The 13227-nt window shown below is 54.8% G+C and overlaps 2 protein-coding genes across 2 annotated transcripts; one reads left to right on the top strand and one right to left on the bottom strand.

Annotated features, from left to right (window-relative positions):
• Positions 1-5378: 5378 nt before the first annotated feature.
• NCS57_00401500 (Phosphoinositide phospholipase C) lies at positions 5379-8232 on the bottom strand (the record flags this gene model as incomplete). Its single annotated transcript, XM_053053991.1, has 4 exons — positions 5379-5553; positions 6053-7512; positions 7588-8145; positions 8209-8232. 4 exons carry the CDS (start codon positions 8230-8232, stop codon positions 5379-5381), a joined length of 2217 nt encoding a protein of 738 aa, XP_052916151.1.
• Positions 8233-9460: 1228 nt separating this feature from the next.
• On the top strand, positions 9461-9853 carry NCS57_00401400 (uncharacterized protein; the record flags this gene model as incomplete). Its single annotated transcript, XM_053053990.1, has 2 exons — positions 9461-9537; positions 9652-9853. The coding sequence occupies 2 exons, from the start codon at positions 9461-9463 to the stop codon at positions 9851-9853; spliced, it is 279 nt and encodes a 92-aa protein (XP_052916150.1).
• Between the last annotated feature and the right edge of the window lie 3374 nt (positions 9854-13227).

The following is a 13227-nucleotide window of genomic DNA, read 5'->3' as shown; positions in this document are numbered from 1 at the left end:
GTAAGAGGCATGTGCTCCGTGCTCCGACCTTGGTGCACCCATCAGAAGACGCTACGTCCAGCTGCCCTTGTCGTATTGTGATGCCTTACCCATGACAGGCCAGGATTTTCATGCGCCTAGCTTTTGGCGGCATTTGCTTTTTCATGAGAAATTTTGATTGCCGCGTCTGTTCAACTTTTCTTTTTTCCGCTTCTTGCTCGTGTCCTGTCCTACCATTCCGGGTTGGGACTGGCAGATGCCGTCCACCTCCTGGAAGGACTCTTTGGCGGGCATCCATCGTGCTGCAGCGTCGACTTACAGTAGTTTTCTGCGAGTTCTCACAAACCAGCTAGCCACACAAAAGACCCCGAACACATCTAGAACTCTTCCAGTGACATGCCGTGAGCAGTCTATCCGTCCGCACTACAGAATTGTTTAGCGGCCGCTTCTGCTGGTGTGAGCGGGTCTCGAGTCTCCGAAGCACTGGAAGCTCCCATCCATGGATGGATCTCTGCACACGGCGGACGGATTGGACACTCCGTAGGGGGAGGTGCGCTATCTATTTCGACTTACAGAGCAATACTACAGTCCAGCGCATGCCTCCCTCGCTTTCATGCAGCCCCCTACGTGTCTTTAACCTTTTTGATTGACTCATAGTGCGCCTTTGGGTGTGCTACTCTCGGGCCCCTCACGACTCAGGGAAGGGGCACCCCGAATAGCCCAGCCTACTTGGGTAGAGTATGACTTTGAAAAGGAAGGCGGCTTCCAAACAATCCTTCATTTTAGGAAGGCGCTTGATGTCCATCCACCCTGCATTTTTACAGTGTCCATCCACCTTCAACACTCCCCTCCAATATCTACCTATCCATCGACTCCTCCACCTTGTTCTGTACTACGTACGCCCAGATCCCATCTCGCTGCATCGCATCATATCGATCTCATCTCAAATCTGGAATTTGGATCCCCATCTTCTCCAAATTCCAACCCCTCCCTCCCCTCCATTTCACAAAGCTGGGTTTCAGGCACCCACCCAAACAACACAACCCCCACTCCTCCCTCGTCCCTGTCCCTCTCCAGACGTCTCTCATTCTCTTGGCAGCTCCCCTTTTCAAAGATGATTGCCCTGATGAAGAGTGACCCGGCTAAGACATTCGTTGCTTCTGTTTGGTCGATAGCTCGGTAGCGTTGCTTTTTTATTCACCGGCTTCACACAGCTCCCCAGCACTGACGCCATAGCCCATCAAACTACAAAGGCGCGGCCAAGAGGGAGCTCCTCGGCCGAGCTTACACAGCGTTTCTCGGGTGTCTTGCCTGGTCGAGACCTTTTGCGGCGTCCAATGACCAAGCCATTGTTTCTGGCGACTTGACCGTTTCCACGCAGATAATAGGGAGCTGCATCAGTCACTCACTCGCGCGCCCATTGATGCCGATGGCCATTCCTGCGCTAGAAAGCCACGATCGAGCCGCCAGGCCCGACTTTCTGCCATGGTCCGCAGTTCACCAGAAGGAAATCCTTCCATGCTATGGGTTCGACTAGTTCACCACCCCAGAGCTCTATTTGACTCGCCCTGGGGTTAGCGAGCAAGTCATGCCCACAAAATACCAAACACTTTCAACACCCACAAGAATGGTCCATCACCAACACTCCCCCCACTCACCAGGATAACCCTGGCTGTTCATCTCGAGGGCGCGATCTCATCTCAGAGCAAGCTCATTTGGTCCCAGCAACAGATCCCCAGAATGCATGCGCCACATAGCCGATCCAGCAGATCTCTCCTTCACCTTCTTGCGGTGCCGCGTCTAATCTCACAAAAGTCGGGGCAATCAATCGACTACAAACCAAGGATTCATGATGAGTAATCAAGAGTGTCGGAAACGTGTTTTGACTCCCAATTTCATGAGCCGCTACTGTATGTGTTTTAGTGCACCACAAAGCGCTCCCGGTTCCTTGGACGATTCACCGCCGGAAAATTGCGAACACCTCTGTACCCATCAATAGTGGGCTCCTCGATTAATCGAGGAAAAGCATTGGACAACCAACCTTGCCATCTGCTACCTAGTCTACCACCTCGACGTTTGGTAGCTGAAGCCCTGCAGGCGCCTTGCTTTTTTTAACCCTCCACTGATGGTGTTACTGCACCACCTCAAGCCCACGATCTACGCCTACTGCTACGCACACTTCCTCGGCTTTACGACACCCCGGTTGCCTACTTGGCTCCTCCCCTTCGTCCACCAGAGCCAGATAGCTGGTCTCGTTTTGAAAATGCAACTATTTCTGCCGGTTTACCCAGCCAGTCACATTCGGGCCATAATGCCTTGGGAGGCAACAGCAAGTAGAGACAACCATCTGCCGAAGTCCAGTCACCAGCACATTTGCAGATTTGCGCCGAGGCAACCTGCAAGAGTCTTAGCTGTTGTGTCCGAGTAAATGCGAGGCGACGCTCTTCATCTAAAGTATGATACCCGTGCTGGGGTATCAGAGACACCCAGCGGAAGTGGCTGTCTCCCTCAGAAGCATCTCTCGGACACCCCATGCAAACAGTGTGAGCCAGTGGACTATTGGTCCTTGACCCACTCCAACGTCTACGTCTACATCTTCAAGCCTTCCTTGTTCCGAGATCAAGATCTATCGCTAGACCAGCGATACTAGTTGATTCGCCATGTCGAGACAGTCCAAGGACTGGTAGCAATCAGACCCACAGACACCACAGACAGGCATCATCACGGGACCAGTGCCACACCTCGAATGCAGCCATGCGCGCCGCTCAGCACCGAGGGTAGGGTTTGATAGATACCCTTTGGCTGCGACCTCCTGGCACTTCGGTCCAGGCCTAGGTATCGAAGCCTGCGAGCCAAGTTGCGCATTATCAGACCGCTACTGTCTGCGGGACCCCTGGTTGACACAAGACCCAACGGGAGGGACCAGCTGCAGAGACCGACTGCTGACGGCTCGGACAATTTAGCCCCATGATGGAAAAAGAAACCTCAACCTTGATTCAGAGCGACGAGGGTGCTGCAACTGCCGAGGTCTTGTCGAAGGTCCGGAAACATTCTGGCTGCAATCAAGCTTCCACCTCCCTCGCGTACTTTTCTTGCGTCATGCGGGTTTACCCCTGAATGTCTCTTTTGACCCTCTTTTGAATCTGGAACTTTCAAGGCGGTCACCCAAGATGTGATAGACGCGGTCGAATCAAGCCGCTCACGGCCAAACTTGCCCGGGGAGCTCGATCACGATCCTGGACTCGTGATACAACTAGAATGTTGGGAGGACCGCACCTAGGGGGCTCAGATATCACGGTGGGTGGGCAAGACAATGCACTCCATTTAATCTGCCTGATGACGCAGCAATGACTAGAGGATTACAAAAGGCTTGTGGATATCTCTCATGGGTGAGTCCAGTTCGTGTGTTTGCTGACAATGCGCCCGAATGCCCCATCTTGGCTCAAGTTGACTATCGTTGTCCAGGGCGGGAAGGCCTATTTTCTTTTTCGAGGCCAGCTTCTGTCGCCCGGCGAAGACATGACGGAATCATCAATACGGACTTCTCCACCGGTAGTGGACGCGTTCCCGGTTGTCCCGCAAGACTGCCTCTCCGCATCTGACAGGAGATTCGACATGATGGACGATCCATGCACCACCGAGGACAATGATGATGTACAAGGTACATGGGTGGTGGACGATGCATCTTGGCAACTGACAGGGCAAACCCTTGTCCGCCAAACACAGAGTTCAACACGCGTCTGCCACACCTGCACCCTGCAGGCTGGTCGCATCTAGCCGCGGCGACTATCGATCTCAACACCCCGCGCCACGCCCAATTACGGAGCCGGCCTGCATTGATCAGGGGTGTTCTCCGGTCTCCGCGGCTCCTAGCCTCAGCCAGGGACTTTGCTCTGGAGCATCACTTCACACATACTGTACAGCCGCGATAACCCACAGCCTGCTGCTGTTCTGAGTACGGAATGCCACCCCGTCGCTGAAAGACAACCCACACGACGATCGCCTAGACTTGGTCCCAGCGAGGCATTTTGATGAGGTTGCAAGGAGCCAAGGACATGCGCCGGCTTGCTACCTAGGCTTATTCCTTTTGGTTCCCTAGCTTCACAATCTCCTATCCGGACCATTATAACGCATAGCCCGAGAGAGATCCCGAACCGGTTCATGGGGCAAATACCTTTTCTCTCTAGTGAAATCTCATACGGTCCAGCATTTCCTACAGTACCTCTATGAAACCGTTTCGTCAAGACATGCTTTGGGAGCTAGACGAACAGGATGTCATCAACCGCCCTCCGCCACTTGGACCATCTGCCGAAAAGCCAAGACCCGTAGGAGAGGAATAGGCGCAGGGGTCGAGATCAGCGCCCGTTGAAGACGAGCCGCGGCGGGAATCCCACAACGGCGTGTACGCAACATGCCCTGGTGAACCAAGCCTTCTCGGTGCTCCCTACTGCTGCATATGCTTTCAAGGTTAGAAGAGGTGAGGCCTGGACTATTATTGGGACCAGGGCCAGAGCTACCGCATCTTATTGAAGCCCCCTGGACAGAAAGCCTTTGACTAAAAAGCAACTTAAACGTCATGGGTGAAAATGGCGGCTTGCTCGACTCATCCACTCTCGAGGACAACCCGGTCGACCTCGGTGGTGTGTTGATAGATGACAGAATGCATGGCAGAGGATCGGGATTTCCGCTCCTGCTCGGCCCGCTGTGCGTGCGCAATGGCTGGCTGGAACCGTCCTACTGGAAGCAACCAGGCTGCGAATGGGCATCTGGCCGTGGATCATGCACGCAATGTAATCCTGCAGCGGGTCATCAGGAGACATGCAAGCCACTCGAGAGTCGTCCTGATCCTATCAGAGAGCCATCCGGTAGTCTGTTTCACTCATGTTTGTGATATCTGAACATCCGTGGAGGGTTCTCCTCGGCCAGGCGGCTAGCAGATGAGATCGGGACTCCGAGGACACCCCAGGGGCGAAAAACATCAATCAGATTCACTAATCCTGGGTATCTCTGAACTCCTGTCTAATTCTAATGCCGGATTCTCCCGCCCCGAATCAATTTTACTACCCATTCTGTTTCCATCAAAGGAGCGTGTATTGGACGCCGAACATGAAAGGACCCTATGAACACCACTATTTTCAACAGAACCGAAAGTCAAAAGGCAATAAAGGCACATGTGCAAAGTAAACCGTTGGGATCCCACCAGGTTAGGTTGGATGATCAAGTGGCAAGTAGGACATCAGGGATGAGGATCGGCGATATCCCTCACACCGGGCCCCGGAAACTGCTCTGGGAACAAAATGCGAGAAAGACGACATCAGTGAGTCGATCTAGCGCATGAGGATCTACCAAGGGCGGTTTCGATTTGCCGGGTCGCAGATCAGCTCGGTGAAGTGCTTGGATCAGACAAAGGTCTTGTCAATCTTGACGAGCAGCTTCCCGCCGGGCACCGCGTGACACGTCGAGTCCATAAGGCGGATCAATCGATAGCCTGGGCGCAGGCGGTCTAGACGAATGCAAGCCCAAGCAAGAAGTGGCGAGCTGCCAATCTTGGAAGAGTCGTCCTCGATCTTAAACCTAAAAGGCAGACGGCGTTAGCGTGATGCAAGCAAAAGGCCCTGTGCAGCTAACGCGCGTGTATATCTTCAACTAGGGCCAATACAGCACATCTGTTGAGACGGCGTCAAGGAGCTATGGGAACAGATATGACATTGGCAAGAGGGGAAAGACAACAGCTTGATGTCTGTAGACCTGGACCTGGACCTGGAGCACCAGCTACCGCGTTTCGAGCTAGGCTCGTCTCATTGAACCATGCAGCTCAGATCCTCACTCAAGGACACTAGGGCCGGTATCCCCGCAGCGGCTTGTGTCTCTGACAACTCACTCCCCGAGGTTTCGGTCAAACGACGGCGGGCCGTCGCTTCTGCATGGTGGCTTACGCTCCCGTGATGCAGGCTGCCCGGCCCCGTGAGACCAACGGCGGTGTATCGACGGAATAGCTCGGAGGGGGGACGGCAGAGGGAAGACAACGGACATGGCACAGCGCCGTGCAGCGGGAAAGAAATTGGCAACTCACCTGACAAAACTGAGCTCCTCCACTACTTTTGGTGTGTTGAGAAACTCGAGCGTCGAGCCGCTGGGGCCGAAGTCGGGATGATCCGTCTTGCTGGTCCTCGTCCTGCCCTTGTAGTTGTACTCCTGCATCTGCCCATCTCGTTCAACATCGTCTGGCTTGTCGACGTGCAGTTCCACCTTGATGAGCGGGCGGATGGTGCTGGCGGAACGGTTATGGTCCGCAGCATCGCCGGCCTGGACGGGAATGCGTTGGCCAGCAAATACTGTGATCCTCAGGTTCATCGTGCAACCAGGAGTGGCCTCGCTCTGGGTCTCTGCAGACTTGTTGGAGCTCTGGTAGCCCTCAGGCTTCAGGACCCAACCCTTCTCGTCGGCAAACATGCCCTCATTGAGCATCATGCCCTCGTCCAAATTCTGCCAGTTCATGGCCACCATCTGGACACCGCCACGCCAGAAACGACTTGGGTCTGGGTTGGAGCTATCAATCCTCCGCCCTGCAGGAAAGGCACGCATGAAGTAACCCTTGTTATGGGTGAACATGTCACGATGTTGCTTCTGATGAAGCTCGAGGATGCGGTTCTCACTAATGGAGAAGATGTGAGGAGGAATCTTGGCCTCCTTGGTTGCAAGGCTCTTGTAATGCTGACTTCGTGTGTAGACTGCCAGATTTCCTAGGCTCTCACAGATGGCCACCTTGGAGCTCTTGGACTGCGGAGGAGCACTGCTGCTTGAGCTCAGAAGAAGGGCACCCGATCCTTGGGATGCTTCCTCGTCTTCAGATCCTGAGGCATCTTCGTCGTTCGCGCAGATGGCAGGTAAGTCTATGGTGCTGGGTGGGACGACAATCTTCGCTGGGGCCTTTTTGACCTTGACGAGGATCTTGTTGCGCAGCTCGCTCAGCTTAGGAAGTTGAAACTTGGGGTCACAGCCTTCGAATGGCTTGTCCACAAGCATCTCTCCCCATTCCTCCTTCATGATGAGAACCATGAGCTCCTGCTGGTCTGGATCGGCGTGCACCTCAAGACTGACAATGATAGGTAGGTCATTGTCAATAAAAGCAACCTCACTTACAGTCTTGCACACCTCTCGAAAGCCGCAGGGGGTGGTGAGAGTCCATCCGTGCGTCACGATGGGCTCGCTCTTTGGGAACGACTGTCGAGTCCGCGCGGGCTTTGAAACATCAAGACGATCTCCAGACTCGCGGGTCTCCAGCGGCAATTGCTGGGTGCTTGAGCGCGGGGAGGGTTCCGTCTCCCGTCGACTGCTGGCGCTAGCACTACGGGATCGATTGCCTGACCAGTCTTCAATGGCCTCACGCACCGTCGTGGCGGCGTTGGGCAATGATTCACCTGACAGACCGCGCTTGTGGTCCCCCTTAGGAGACCTGGATCTGCTCGTTGAAACGACGGCATCCCCGTTCCACACGTCAATCTCGATACAACGGCAACCTCGTAGAAGGACCTGCAGGACTTCCAGTCAGTAAAGACTACTCATATGAGGCATGATGCGGGTGGAGATGTGCGGTATCCAACATACGTTTCTGTACGCTTCCGGGGAGCTTCTCGAGGCCAGCTGATTCCCGACCAAGTAGGTATTGTGACTGCTGTTGATGAAGTAGTTGGTGAGGGGCTTTGACAGATCCTTCTCTGGCAAGGGTGCGATAGCCTCTGAAGACCATGTGTGCCATATGTAGAGGAACTCGCCCAGAGCGTAGTTGTCCTTGCTCAAGTCCACCTTGGTCTCTCCTTGAACATTCTGTAGAAACTCGGCGAACTTGGCTCGGGTCAGAAGAGCATCTGGACCACGCAGGTCGTTGAAGATACGGCTTAGGGCCTCATGCATCGCAACGCTGAGGTGAAATTCAGGGTTGGGAGCAGCTGGTTGGGCGGAACTCCTGCTGGAGCATTCATCGGTCGCGGGGGCCTTCGGCTTCGGCTGCGGCTGCTTCTGCCAGCCGTGTGCCTGGCGCGGGGACGCGACGGTGGTGATTCCGATCAGATTCGCCAGGTCGCCAAGGGAGTGGATGTTGTTGCCAAAGATTGACATTGTCGGCGTGCGCTGGGGCTTCTCGCGCCTGGACCGGCGGCGGCTCGGCTGCAAAGGTTAGCGATTGACTCGAATGAGGTGGGCAAGCTAGATGAGAGGGGAGGCACGTACAAAGAGCCCGCAGAAGCGCGACATGGTTGCGAGCTGCGGTGTTCAAGAAGAGCTTGAAACCTTGGGTTCAGCTGGCGATGTCGGGCCGGACGAGCATCAGACGGCGGCGATCATTGGCGCAGATGGGTTCCCCGTCGGTCAACCAGTTACGGGAGGAACAGGTGCGCAATTGACGATAATGCCTGGGGAGTTTGAACAAGTCTCGAGTCTCCAGACGGTGGTGACGATGTTGGAGGGAAGGGATATCAAGAGAAGGGAGAGTCAGGGCGAGAGAGAGGATCCATGATCAACAACCACCAGCCCATGGATGTCAGCACGCCAGTGTGATAGGCGGTCCCGATTCGAGAGACACAAAGAACGGGCCTGGGAAAAAAGGAAGCGACCCAGACGGACGTGGCCGTAGCCTCGCCTGGATCAAAAGCCAACCCAACACGGCCAATGGCCCGCCACTAGCGCCCTGCACCCAGCACAGCCCTAGGATGGGTACAAAGGCCGAGGCCCTGTAGGGCCACCGGGATGGGGGATGGAGGCTTGGATCCGCTGGGGAGAGGCCATGATTGGAGAAACATCTGCCAGGGGAGCAGAAGGGGTCTGCTCGTTTACTGGAATGGTCCCCGTGAAACGGGGGCGATCATGGCGATGCCCTGTCGGTTATTGATGACTGCTTCTTTGTTGCGTGTTTGCTACATGAGGGAGCAGCAGCAGAGACGAGAGCGGTCTGGTGGAATGGGGGCTGTGTCATGCTGTGTCGCTGTCTCGGGCTTCAGGTAGGTAGGTACCCTTTCCCAATGCCGTCATGCGTACATGTCGATTGTTGTCTGACAACGATGGCAAAGCATAGCCCACCGTCGAGAATACAGCCTAGATAACCTGGAGTTCTTGAAAGATTTTCATTCATGCCAACGCCCAGATCAAAAACGGGCCCGAGTCCGCCTCTACTGGGCGACCAACTCGGCACGGGGCGAGTGGGGCAGGGCGGGGCGCAGCCGGCCGAGGCTCCGGAACAGCATCGGTGAGGTCATAGCTTGATCACCACCCAATATCAGCGTCACCTTTCATTGTTGAATGTGCAAACAGGCTGCTGACAAGTGACAAGATAGCACAGCCTTGCGGGCCTGGGCCTCAATCTTCTCAGAAAACACACAAGCATTTCATCCCAAATAGCCTCCGGGAACAGTCTTCGCCCCGGCCAAGTGTCGTACAACAAATCGGCTGCTGATCATACGGTCCACCAGAACAAACAAGCGCCATCATGAGCTTCAGAAACGACTATGAAGAGCAGGTGCGGGCGTGGGGTTTTGACCGTGTCTTCACCTGGAGCGACTCTCCGTAAGTCTCTGCTGATGCCCCGCCTTTGCAGTTCACGGTGCTCTATTCACCTTCACATTGAACTGCCGTGGCTGCAGACATCGTCGAGGGCGACGCTCTAACATGTGGCTGCAGCAACACCCACTATCCGCCGCACTCGCATGCTGCGCTGACGACCCACTTGATTGTCGAAGGTGAATTGACTTTGTGGTACCCACGAGAGGAGAATTCACAGAAGCAGACGTACGGAGTTGGCTCACGTATAGACGTCGAGGCCGGAAGAGTTCACGAGGTCATTGTTGGGAAGGCCGGCTGCACAATGGTGATTGGTGAATGAGTAAAGGCGGGAGTGTTCAGTCTCCGTCATTGCAGAACTTGTCGAATGCAGTAAGACGTCTGCAGCAATGAAATAGCATGTTCCAATTGCCGGGTTCGGTCTAGGTGCAAAAATGTTGCCGTGGGTGTACTGGAGAGTTTACCCAGCGATTTGATTGCTCGTATCTTCTTGTTGAAGGGGGCAAAAAAAGAGTGGACAATGGTGGATTTTAACCACCGGAATTGGACGAACAGGGAATCGAACCCTGGACCACTCCCAGAGGCGAGGATCTTAGAGAGAAACTTGCTAAGGGAGTATTATACCACTAAACCATTCGCCCGGAGAGAAGTGCGGTACATGGTGGGATCTAACCACCACGGCTGGACGAACAGGGAATCGAACCCTGGACCACTCCCAGATGTCGTGGAACGATCATGCTAAGGGAGTATTATACCACTAAACCATTCGCCCGGTTCTTGTTGTGTTGCCGGACGAAAACGCGGCATATTCGCGCGTGGCGTGGTGGACCCTGACGATGTGGAACAGAAACGGAGGTTGGAGACCAAGGTGGGCCGTGGCCCCAAGCGGTTCGACCGGTGCAGGGTAACTTTGATAAAGACGACGGAATGACTGCATATTCGTTGTGAGAAGGCCAGCTGAGGTGCAATCGGGAGGATGTTGGATAAACAAAGCCGTCGTGGTGTGGTTGAGGGGAAGTAGCCGCAAGAAGGCACGTTGGCCATGCAGGAGTCTTAGCCAAGTACGGACGATGTAGCTGATGTTCCATGTGAAGATGCAAACAATTCGTAAGCTCAGTACCGGGCTGAGAAGTTGGCGAGTTCCCTGTCTTGGCGTCATGACCAATCATGGAGCTAAACTTTATGTCTTGACCGGCGAGAACTCTTACATGACGATCCCGGAGAATTTGATGTGACGGACTTGCAAATCCCGATCCTGTACCGTGATAGAAGCCATGTCCTGTGCTCCAGTCCGATATTGGTTCAACGCTGGCTTGAAACGGCATCTCGAGATCCATGCCGAGAACAGCATCACCGATCCCGGCAGAACATCCAAAGGGCACTGGCTTCAGGGCAGTATCGAATGCCACACTGGCTGACAGGAAAACAGCCATTGTCGTAAATGCCATGATGGAAAGATGCCATGACCAAGCCCGCATCTACAGCTCCGGCGTCTGAACCCTGTCGATGGGTCCATATCTCCGCTCGACTTGAACCTTGACAAGAGTTTCCCCACACTTGGAGTCTCATTTCGTGTAACGTCATCCAGCACATCGAAATCACGAGAGGTTGGGCCAATTGCTCTCATCAAAGCTGCTTTTGGTGTTGATGAGGCCGCAGTAGGTGAGCTGATTTGCCTTCGATAGCGGACGGCTGGTATCGCGTAGAGAATGATCAGCGTAGTCCAGAACCAAAACTTCCGAACAGCCGTGGTGCCGAGATGGAAACCAACACAAAGCCGCGCGCATTAGCATTTTCGGTTCGGTCCCCGAAGTTGTCTCCTAGTAGTAGTAGTCTTCCCTCGCGGAGGCGGAAACATTGGGCGGTCTTGTGCTTGTGATAAGCGGTGCACCCAGAGATGTGCATACGAGAAATTGTGCTTCAAAGGCACAGAGCCGGCATGCTCGGCGATCAACAAGGGAAGTTAACTGAGACGGCGAGGGCGTGGCTTAACACGCCGATAAACAATGGCATGTCAGAGTGCAATCATTGCAACGGTGAGCAGGTTTTTTCCGAAGTAGCAAGAAGCCTTCCAAGGCAAATGCAGCGGATTTTGACTGCCAACTCGCATCGCCATGGGCAAGCGGGCGGTATCGGCTCCTGGTCTGACTCGGTCTGGAGCTCCTCTGCTCGTATGTTGGCCTGGGTTAGGCCCATCTGAAACGCTCTGCTACATTGTTTATAGTAGGCCAGGCGTGCAAGGTGGTGGGTGCGCGGGTGGAGCATTGTTGGACGTGAGAGATGACGGCATGGAGCGATCATGATGCATCCGTATCGTATCGGCCTACGGATACAACAGGTGGATGTCCGGTCCCGATCATACAGCATTCATCGTATCGACCGAATGTGCTCGGACGGCTTGCGCGTTTCGTTTCCTTCTGACAGACAAGCTGCCATGCTCTGCAACGCTGTAAGCTCAGCCCAAGCTGCATTCACGGTGGGACAGCATCATGTCAGCCCGGGTCGGGTGGATGGCCTCGATCAAGTCCGGCGACGGGAGATGCGAGACGGGAACGAGTCGAGACGAGACAGAAGAAGCCAGCGGAGCAACTGAACCCTCGAGGCTTCCGAGGTTGGGAGAGAAAGACCGGGATGGGCCCGCCAGCGGGAATACCCTGCAATAATAATAACAATAACAAAGGAGCAACGCAACGCCGCTGTGCCATGGCGGTGCGGCGCGGCGCTGCCCGGATAGCTTAAGAATGGATGCGAGAAACCAGAGATGGCGATGAACACGGGGTGAAAGGCATAATTTCGCGTGTGATGATGATGCGTAAATCCAAAACCGGATTGAGTTGGGTCTGACATTCCATCGGGTGGGTGAAAGTGGGAAGAAGAGCAGCGAGTGGCCCCAGCACGAGAGTGGAGGTTAGGTGAGGATCCAATGGTTCGTCCACAGCTCCAGCTCCAGACGCCCACTGGAGCTCCAGCTGGAGTCCGCTGAGCCCGCTGCAAGCCGGGTGCTGCAGTGTGCTGCGTCTCAGAACTCTACTAACCTCCAGTAGCTGGATAGGTGGTCAGTAGCTCTGGGAGCTCCGAACATATGCATGTCCATAGCTGGAGCTTCATATCGTGGTCAGCTTGGAGTTTCCCTGATTCTTGTGTGTGTGTGAGCCCCTGGGACGAGGCAACCTACCCATTCTCGTCTAGCTCCCCCATGCCTTTGCAACCTTGGCGCCCCAGATGGCCATTCTCCGAGTCGTGGCGGGCGGCTGACGAAACGTGAAGCTTTGGTGCAATCGTATTGGGATCGGAAGCATCGAGCCTAGTCGAGGTACCTATCTGCTAGCTGCCTTAGCTCTCCCCCTCCCCTAGCTAGGTAGGTGGTAGGAAGGTGGGTTCTCCTCACCTCACCTCCATCATATCATGATTGCGTTCAGATCCGCAGCCCAGCCCAGCTCGAAGCCAGCCATGCCGGGCGGTTGAGAAACTCTGTCTTCGTCTATTCCGGACGCAGATAGACGCGGACACGGACACACGTGCGATTGCCTCCCATCGTCTCCTCCGAACCTCGCTCGTCTGTTTCTGTATGCTACACCATCCATACTATACTTCCTGCCTACGCGACAAAATCTTGGCCCGACATGGAAGATACGGCGGCCTGCTCGGTTGTGGCTGGACTGGGTTCCTCTTGTTCGATCCGTCCAGGATTTGGAC

The sequence above is a fragment of the Fusarium keratoplasticum genome, chromosome 3, assembly GCF_025433545.1.
Source record: "Fusarium keratoplasticum isolate Fu6.1 chromosome 3, whole genome shotgun sequence".
Taxonomy (NCBI): domain Eukaryota; kingdom Fungi; phylum Ascomycota; class Sordariomycetes; order Hypocreales; family Nectriaceae; genus Fusarium; species Fusarium keratoplasticum.
This window is presented reverse-complemented; position numbering and strand designations above follow the sequence as displayed.